General features: G+C 37.6%; 1 protein-coding gene across 1 annotated transcript; it reads right to left on the bottom strand.

The window, feature by feature from the left end:
- Positions 1 to 99: 99 nt before the first annotated feature.
- On the bottom strand, positions 100 to 9,590 carry LOC135677029 (cyclase-associated protein 1-like). The gene is made up of 10 exons (XM_065188870.1): positions 9,260 to 9,590; positions 8,322 to 8,490; positions 8,164 to 8,228; positions 3,496 to 3,814; positions 3,251 to 3,398; positions 2,996 to 3,105; positions 2,832 to 2,887; positions 2,673 to 2,729; positions 1,986 to 2,129; positions 100 to 458 (listed from the first exon to the last, which is right to left on the bottom strand). Exons 1-10 carry the CDS (start codon positions 9,533 to 9,535, stop codon positions 372 to 374), a joined length of 1,431 nt encoding a protein of 476 aa, XP_065044942.1. The 5' UTR covers positions 9,536 to 9,590; the 3' UTR covers positions 100 to 371.
- Between the last annotated feature and the right edge of the window lie 597 nt (positions 9,591 to 10,187).

Consider the following 10,187-nt stretch of genomic DNA (forward strand, 5'->3'; position numbering starts at 1 on the left):
TTTAACTGGACAGATATATACTTCATTGCGAGGAAACCTTCAAAACTAATGTTATTTGTAATAAATTGAATCTCACTGCACAGATCGAAGTAGCAAACACAAGCAACAAAGGAGGATACTAAGCCTTTGGTAAACATAGTTGGTACAAAAAGGGCCATGTAAAATTAATTTTACTACACAAAACAAAGAAATAAGAAAAGAAACCGTTACAAGAATAATACATTTGAACAGAATCCAAATTTACGAGTTCACATGCAGCAATCAACACACAAAAGAACATTCGAGTGGCCCTCCGCTTCATCGTTCCTTCCAATCCAATACTATGGCTATATGTATTTATCATGGGGGAATATGGTGATTAAACATGGCTACTAACCACCAGAGTGTGAAACCGCTGATGTCGTGAACTGGCTGTTCTTGAAAGTGTGGACGAACTGCTGGGGCAATGCATGTTCCACCTACAAATATTGATAGATTTAGTTAGAATAATCCAAATTATAAGTTTGTATTTATTCCTTGGTTCCCAGCGAATTTTTTGAACTGCAGAACTTAAATATTTAAGCAATCAGTCATGTCTCTTGACAGGAATACTTGATGCATGCAAATCAGGAGTACTTGATGATAAGAGGGGTTTGGTAAAGTTTAAATTGTTTGTCTTACCACATATTGATGCAAATCAGGATTGAGTCTCAAAAGAAACGCAAGCATGCATCATAAGATATCCTACAACTCAAAATGCCCATTGTCCTAGCAATTGATAGTTTGAACATTTACCATGGTTAACAAATGCTGTGTAAAAACTTCTGCTTCTCTATGAAAGTAACCGATTCTTGTGCCATCTCTAACGCTCAATTTGAGATGAGAGCAGTGCCATTTCCTTAGACAGGGAAGGACACTACACAGTTTCCAGAGTGGTTACTTTGGGATGATTTACGATGATAAGTTAAAGACTAGTCCTGTGAAGTGCACCAATGACAATTAATAATAGCAAGATGGCACAAAGAATTTCCAACCAACAAGATTATTTTGTGGGCCTCTCGGTCTTCCATTTGAGGCTTCCTTATCCCATCAACCTCATGTGCAGGAAGTTGTTAACGAACCAAAGAAAGCTTAGCAAAACTTTGATCTGTGATGGGAGGGAACTAAATTTTAACAGGAAGTTTCAACTAAGAATCATAAGACTAAAACTCAGTTGTTGCTGTGTTTGGGAAGAAAGCCCCCTAAGGCTGCCGATTAAGTACTGAAGCGAGGAATGATTTGATTGTTCCTGATGCAAATGCACAGCTTCAGGCAACCCTAGATCTTCAATTTTTTAGCAAGAAGTTTTAGGCTGTGACATGCCACTAAAGCCTTATATTGCCTTCGCCAAATTAATGGTTCTCGAAATCTTATGACTGTTTTTGCATAAAGGATTCACCTGAAGTTCAAGACTACAATCAAGTTATGACATAAGCTAAAAGAAGACTAAATTGCTTAACCCACATTGTATAACTTCGTGAACAAAAATTATTGGTCAGGCAATCACCTTGTTTTCCATCATCCAGTGTCCATCCAGTTAAGCTTGATCAGACTAATTAGTAAATGCCATGATCAGAATAATTAGAAATCACCTTGAACATATAATTTATTTCATTTTGTTAAAATTTAAACTATAAATCATAGCAAATGCGACGATTAATCGGTGAAGAAAAGGTAAGACTATCACCTATTAAAAAACAGCATATTACCAGAAGTTTTCAAACATCTTGATTCTAATCGAAGGCTAATCAATTATTACAAAAGACTAAAAGCAGATATCTGTTGGATATGTGTAAACACTAATATCAGATAACTGCAATATTAATTCCCAAAGTCAAAAAATAACAATAGCTGAAGCCTGAAGATGTAATCAAGTATGTTTGAGGTTGGTTGATAAGACCCAAAACAACATGTCTTATCACCAAAATATGGAAGAAAAGAATAATGCATTAGAATAAAAGTCTTACCCAGTCACTCTCAGGGCCAGCCCCAGGAACCATTACATTGATTTCACTTGATTTAGCTGTGGTTATTGAAGCCCCCAATGAATCTTTGCTAAGGTACAATTGGCAGCCAGATGTATTGTCAACTGATATTGTCGGTGCTGAACCCTGCACATAAATGGAAATAATTGAAGTAATAACCATTATAGCAACACACTTTACAAGAATAAGGACCTTCTTCAAGACCATTATAGCAACAAACAACAGTGCTGCAGATATATAGAAAGTTTAAACAAGACTGTCAAGTTGCATATCTCCAGTAAGAAGGTAATAGCCAATAGTATTTGGTGGCTTGAATGACATAAAAGAAGTACTGAGTTACATTTTCTTTTTTGTCTCCAGGAGAAACAAAGAAGGAATTTTCTGCAAGATTCAGTCATAAAAAATCTTTTGTAAGCGAGAAAGTGATTGGAAATAACAGAGATTTTCCTTGTCTAAAACTATGGACATGCTTTACAGAAAACAAGGATAAAAACACGTCCTAGATTCAGTTTTAAGATGCCGATGTAAGTGAAATAGAACTAAGAAAACTAACTGAACACCTCAGCTGATCAATTAGAAAGCTTTCTGATAAGAAGTTATCTGTCCTTAGTGGCTCTTGCAAAAACTGAAATAATATTTTTCTGAAATTTATGAGATATGGACTGATACCTGACATTGCACTTCAACACCATTGCAATTCACAATTTCACAGGCTGCTACAACATCCTAAACGCAAAAATGAAGAGGAATTGTTATTTTACAAATGATTATGCAAGACAAAACCTTCCTTCTTTTGTTAGCCAAGAATACACATATTTTGATACTAACCATAAAGACGATACCCATCTTGGTGCATTTATCAACAGTTATGTTGTTTACTTTTCCTGCATAACATGCACATAAAAGAGAATTGATATTCTTGAGAAGGGTTCATACTAAATGGTAAAAGATTCCATTTTATCAATAGAACCCAAATTCTTGATCAGAAATACCTTTGACTTGTAAAACAGAGTCTTTGCACCCATATGCATATACAGTCTGCTTAGAATCACAGTCATCAATAACCAGGTTCTTCTTGCCAATCTGATTTTCAACAGCCCATCTAAAAGCAAATAAAATTATAGATTAATTGAGGAAGAATATATTGAAGAAATACAAGACCTAATCTAGTAAGCAAAGTAAAAGGAAGCTCTAGAAGCACAATAGTAACATATTCCTCATGGAAGAAAAGTTAAAAATGTCCTCACTTGCGACCCATTTGAAGCTCCAACTTGGGGGGCCCTTCTTTACGGAAGGAAAATGAATTGGCACGAGAACCTTTCTCTGTGACAGCAACAACACTACTTCTATCAGCTCGGTTCTTGGTCTTCATATCATCAGTGACTTTCCTTAAACCTTTCATACAGAAAATTGTATTATGTCAAACTTTGAAAAGGAAAAAGGAAAAATTATAGGTTCAGTCATTTCTTTTCTATAGATATGCGTTATGTGCCTGCAGTTACAGATTTGCTGGAGCCGATCTCTTGAAAAACAGCAGAGATTCCTTCCTTGGGTCGTGATGATGCAGCTTCAGAGGTAAAAAGTGATGCTGAGGGAGGAGGCGGAGGAACAGGAGCCTGTGGTGGGGGATCTTTTGCCACAGAAGGAGCAGATGCTGATGAACAAACAACTGCACTACCAGCAGAGCCCCAAGTGAGACCTAGTGGATAAAAGCTTTTGACGTAGTCCCGCAAGCTAGGCAGGTACAACTCCTTCAAAGCTTTAGCCCACTCTACATGGTTCGCATCTTTATTTCTGTACTCCACAAGAATCTGGATTTGGAATGCTGGAAGTTACCTTTTCTTTACAATGTAGGGCAAATTAAACACAAATATTGGAGGTAAACCCCCCAAAAAATATATATTACTTGGTAATCATATGGAATACCACCATATTGGAGAAGAGATTGCAAAACAATTATAAACATCCATGTAGAAGTTTGCAGTAATTGACAATTATTCTTCCTGTTTTTGTTAACCTTCTGGTGCACCCAGTCAAAGATAGGATTGTCAACAGGGCAGAGCGGCAGGGAGTGCTTCCCCCATCCCCATCCTAGTCTCTGTCTCATCCCCCATCCTCATCCCATTCCCCAAGATGGGGTGGGGACTGGGACGAGGAACCTGTGGGTGATATTGTTTCTACGTATTTATTATTAATGCTAGAATGTTGGAGTTATAGGTATTGAGTTCAATTCTCAAAAAAAAAAAAAAAAATATATATATATATATATATATATATATAACATAATAATATACATAGGTGAGGATGGGTACGAGGATGGATGGGGAGTACTCTACCTATCCCTGCCCCATAACCATGTGGGTAATAAAAAAACACCCCTCAATACTCCATTAGAGGCAGGTCCTCGTGGGTACCAACATCCACAGCATAATTGACACCTCTAGTTAACGAATAAGAGAAAATTAAAAGAACTACAAGAATGGAGATAAGGATGAGCCAAGACATGATGTGCTGCATTCAGTTATAAAAAGTCTATACAAGTAAAATAGATGATTTGTTAACTATAGGATGTCAATGCAAGCTTCAGATTCCTAATTGTCTGAGGTCAACTTGTATGAATACTTTGCCCACCAGCAAAATCCACCATAAACTTATAATTCATTATGCTTATAAGAATTTTTCTTGATCTTCTGTTATGCTTAGTCTAAGTTGGACAGGCCAATCAAATTTGATGATTTTCCTGTCTTGTTCGCAATTGGCACAGCCCATAACTTGCCAAAATGCAACCAAAAAAACACTATTGATTGTCCTATCACATTCCTAATCCACCTGACATTCTGAATAAAGAGAGAACCTTCTGCACAATAATTGTCCTATAAAAAAATTTATATTTAGTAGATAATAAGCACTCACACAACACCATTTGAATGTGTTTACATCATGTAGTGCCTGCATAAATTGGTTCATGTGATCACTATAAATGGACTCCACATCCTGTCATGACATATTGACACACAGTTGACCAACAAATATAGCTACCAATTATTTGAACATGAAAAAAATCGTAAATCCCCAACACCAACCTTTCCCCAAAAATATATAATACAAAGGGAGCACACATCTTGAAACACAAAAAGGACCAATTGAAGGGGTTGAACAAAAAGAAATGTAAAAAACAGAAAAGAAAGAAAGAAGTCATGATAGATCAAGAGTTCATTAGACAAGGATATAAATGTAATTTGAAAGGAGTAGTTTCATGGATGATCAACTATAGAAAAAAACTTACCTATTAAGAAAATTAATGAAAAATGCAGAAGAAAAAAGTTCTTATTGACTTGGAACTTGGCATTCCTATAGATGGAATCTACTGATTTACTGAAAGAAATTACTTCTTTGTGGTTCCATCCAAGGTTTTAAATTTTGAATTGTACCGCCCGCTACCGGGCGGTATCAACTGGCGGACAGAATGAGGAGCACGATGGCGAGGGCTACGACGCTCATTGGATGGAGAAGGCAAGATGAAGAAGAGAGTTGGACGTGGAGGGACATGAAGCACTCCGTCGGGCGGAACGCGGTAGGGGGTGGGTCCTCGCTTCGTCGAGCGGAACACTGTAGGGGGCGGGTCCTCGCTCTGTCGAGTGAAACACAATAGGGGGCGGAGGGATCGTGGCCGCTGTGGTTGGGGAGGTCGCGATCGATGACGAAGGAAGGGATCCTGGCCCAGGTAGGACTGTTGCTTCCTCTTCTCGCTCTCGTCATCATCTTGGTCTCTTTCCTCACAGTCGCTGAGGGCGACAGCGACGAGGGAGCGGGAGATGAGCTTGCCCTGCGCTAGATTCCCGCTAGATCTAGCTACCATGGGAGCATTGCGGAGTGCCTCCTAAGGGATGAGTTCGAGCCGGGGATGGAGGTGATGTGTCGCATCCTCGCTTGCTTCGCCATCACCCCCTTTCCGTCTCTCGAGATGGAAAGGAGATTTTTTATAAACAATTTTTATAGTAATTATTACTCATAAACATATGCATATAAAAATACATATGTTTATGAGTAAATATACATATATAAACATATTTTTATATACAAATGTATATAAACATATGTATATAAAAATACATATACCGAGCGGTATGCCCTGGCGTACCGCTGGTATGTCATACCATACCGAGCAAAGCTCGGTACACTGGTACAATATGAAATTAAAAACCTTGATTCCATCCATGTGATCAACGACAAGTATGACAGTCACAAACAGGGCGTACCGCTCGGTATGTCATACATACCATACCGAGCAAAGCTCGGTACACTGGTACAATGCGAAATTAAAAACCTTGATTCCATCCATGTGATCAACGACAAGTATGACAGTCACAGCACTAGGAAAAGAGGAAAATTACAAAAACAATCAAACATGCATAAGATGTACTATTTTCATAGATGATAAATTGAAAAAAAAAGTACTACTAATATGATAATGTTTTAATTAAGTATTAACACCAAAACATAACAATTCTATAAGTAATTGTTGAAAGATGCAGCTTACATTCAAATGAAAACCTTGAGGCCAAAAGAAACAAATTGAAGGGAACTTCTCGTCCAAGCAATACACTAACATTCGAATCAACCTAGATCAGTCATATTATCCTGGAACAACAAGCCAATCCAAGTCATATCACCCCAGATTGCACAATTGATGAATCAATGGATCCAAGCGAAGTTCATCCTTCTTAGACAATCCACACCCAGTAAAATGCTCCTTGCTAGTTGATTGTGAGATTGAACAGTCAAGCAAATGCCAAGTGATCTGTAGACTAGGATAAGCAATCTACACCTTATGGAATTTGACTATTGACTTATAATGATTATACTCTATTGGTTGAAAACACGATGATACAAGATGTTAATCCTGTTTAGAGAAAATTTTTCTAAAATGTTTCTCACAACGAACAAAGTGTCACTCAACGGGTACATATTAGCTGATATGTATCAGTACGAGCATGAACAGGGATGCGAACCACCAGTCCAGTTTATTTACTTGGTTTCTTAATGGTTGAGGTACACCATCTCATACCAACATACTATATCAGTTCACTGGCCAACAAATACTTGGTATAGTGTGGTACTAAAATCCTTGCTCCAACATATTAGAAGCATTAGACTCAGATCAGGATCACGATGTCATTTATGGTGTTGTTAATTCCAATACGAACAAAAATCAGATGATTTTCTAACCTATTCATCAATAAGAAAGGTGAATACATGAATTCCAACTTTTGAACCACAAACTTTTATAAGCAAGCAATGTTGGCTAAGCTTCAACAAAGGTATAATAATGGTTGTTGATAGCAACTATTGATCCCTAAGACCTTGACAAATGCTGAAATATGATACCTTGAAATTGAGGAAACTCACTATTGTTTATCTGGGTTCATCCCTAAATCAAGATGAACCAAGATAAAAGTGGATCATCACTATATGATTATTATGTTAATTGTTAAAGGCGGAAAGGCAGATACACCATGCATCGATATGGTTGACATGTACATAACAAACAAGAGTGTCTGACAAAGCAATTCTTAGCTTCAAGTTTGGAGCAGGATAGATTATACAATCTGTCATACAATTAACGAACACACATCTAAACCAAATTATATTTTGTAGGCTAAAAAGTTATGGTCAATAACTCCAGTAGGCAATGTCTAATTTGACAAAAGGCAGCATTTGATCCACTACAAAAACAATCCATGGGCATGAATACTTAGGTAGTAGTCCTATATTCAAACAATGAGTTTGATTGCAGATAGTACTATTTATCACCTACACGGAAGAATAAAACACAATGAATATTGGTAAGCTAAAGAAGAAAGTGGGTCATACTATACCGCAAGCATATATGATATATCAGGGGTGAAAAGTAGAATAAGATGCATGAAAAACAATAGCACAATGGAGCCTGCAAACAACAGCAAAGGCAAAGCAGGTTCTAATACAACAGTAGAATGCAAAAATTTGTCCAATAAAGTTGTTGAACCCACAACGATAATTCTTCCAATAAATAAATACATATTCAAGCAGCAAAAAATGTAAAGAAAAAAAATATCACATGCAAACTCATTCGATGTACTTCTCCTATAGTTGCAGAGCTTTGCTACACTTGGCATACCTTGTTGTTATAGAACTCAGCCATCTGCCAAGATTCTTCCACATGTGAAGTTGGCATATTCATGCCTGGAAAGATGCAAGATATAAAGGTAAGAATTTCTCGACAATGCAACCAGAGGGAAACAAGAAAATAACTATAAAAGTTGGTAGAATACTGACCACAATCTTTTCCTGAGTAAGCTACCCACGCCAAAGCCGTAAGACTATCAGCAACCGTCTTCAAATGGTTGAAAAATTCAGAACGCCTTCCTTCTGTCAAGGCACTTGCTTTAAGGATCACTTCGTTCAGTGGTTTTAGGAACTCTTGTAAACCAGCAAGGTCAGGTTTCTGCCAATGGAAAAAAGTGCTGATCACACTATGCCCTCCAGGCAACCAGATAGCTATACCATTCTCCATATTTGGGAACCAGAGCTATTTTACCAAAATAAACAATAAAGAAAGAAGAAGATCATGTAAACTAAAAGTTAAAAAATCCAAATATGAAAGCTCACCAACAGAACTGAGCAGAGATCAGAATTTCCCAAAGAATCTAAAATTAAGTTTTCATTATTTTTATTGCATGCACATGTATCATCACAAATAATCTTGTTCTAAGCTAGAAGATGTGGACGAGCACAATGTTTTCTCAAGACAGAATCATTTTGGCTGGAATTCATAATTTTCCACAGCCAATGCCAAATGATGCAGGTATATCAATCTCATTAATTGCAAGTCAACCATTTCTTAAGACATTATATCATACTCAATGAGGTTTGCATTTTCAATAAGTGGCTCAATTTAGAAAAATAACACGTTAAGATTATGTTGGATCAACTTGATGATTCAGAGTGACAAAATACATCAGACAAATGTATACTTCAGGTTATAAATCTGACTGCTCTACGATTAAAAGGTAAGAAAAAGAGCTTCGAAAGTGCTAGGATTCCTTGATAATGGCTCCTGATGACAATCAGATCTAGAGGAACATCCTTCCTGGTCACAAGAAAACTAACCAAACAAAGGAATTAATAAGAGAATCACCCAGCCCACCAGCGAAGGTTCAACATTCCTGTAACCAAAAGAAGGAAGCGAGGAGATCCGATCAGATGCTACGAACCTGGCAATGTTTGGCCTTGACGAGGAGCTCCTTGAGCACCGCGAAGGACTCCGCCAGGATCTTGGTGGCCTCCTGGACCTTTCCCCCGATTTTGTCGGCCGCGGCGGAGAGACGGCCGAGGGACCTCTCCACCAGCTCATCGAAGGCGACGACGGCGGGGTCCACGGCGAGGGCAGCGTCGGGGACGCCGGCCGGAGCCGCAAGCGATCCGGCGGCCGCGAGAGCCTCCAGCCGCGCCACCGCCGCTTCCAACCTAGCCACGATCTCCTTCTCCATGCCGCCTTCGACTAGGGTTGGACCGACCACGACAGCGGCGGTGGCGGGCTGTTGCGGTTATATACACTCTACATTGAAACTGCTTTTTCCCACTGTGGCTGTGCTGTCATTGTCTTCTCGCCGAAAGGATTAAAGAAGGATTTTTCTTAATACTATTATTTTAATTTAAACTAATCATCTCTTCCGTGATGGAAGACACGTTCGCTGCAATTTTTTTTTATATATTTAAAATAATTTTCTCGTGCATTCCTCTAAATTAGTAAAATCTAAATCTAATAGTAACAGTAGTTGAAGCTAATTATAAATTATATATGTAATTAGTTATTTTTAGTATTCTAGTCCTAATATTTTTAAAAATTATATTTTGATTTACGTATTTACGAAAATAAAACATTTAATTTTTTTTTTTTCTCTCTTAGTAATTATTAATATAAATATATAATATTTCTGAAAACATATGAAGTTCATTTCTTTTCCTAACTATAGCATCCTAATCGATCATTATCTAAAAAAATAAATTTTGTAAGCCAATAATGCAGTAAATTTAGCTGGCGAAAGGTGGGTATAAAGGCTGTGATGTCACTAATTCGCCATTCTTTGGTGTGTTGTAAAGCTGTTGACTCTTTAGATAGATAATCGTCTTTCCGGGAAA

The sequence above is a fragment of the Musa acuminata genome, chromosome BXJ1-1 (genome assembly GCF_036884655.1).
Source record: "Musa acuminata AAA Group cultivar baxijiao chromosome BXJ1-1, Cavendish_Baxijiao_AAA, whole genome shotgun sequence".
Classification (NCBI taxonomy): Eukaryota; Viridiplantae; Streptophyta; class Magnoliopsida; order Zingiberales; family Musaceae; genus Musa; species Musa acuminata.

Bases quoted from the DNA above. Each gene is read 5' to 3' on its own strand.
- LOC135677029 (XM_065188870.1), bottom strand. From the start codon at position 9,535: ATGGAGAAGGAGATCGTGGCTAGGTTGGAAGCGGCGGTGGCGCGGCTG. The intron at 8,229-8,321 runs GTCAGTATTCTA...GCATCTTTCCAG, and splicing joins TTACTCAGGAAAAGATTGTG to GCATGAATATGCCAACTTCA. The intron at 2,888-2,995 runs GTATTTCTGATC...CATGTTATGCAG, and splicing joins CTCTGTTTTACAAGTCAAAG to GAAAAGTAAACAACATAACT.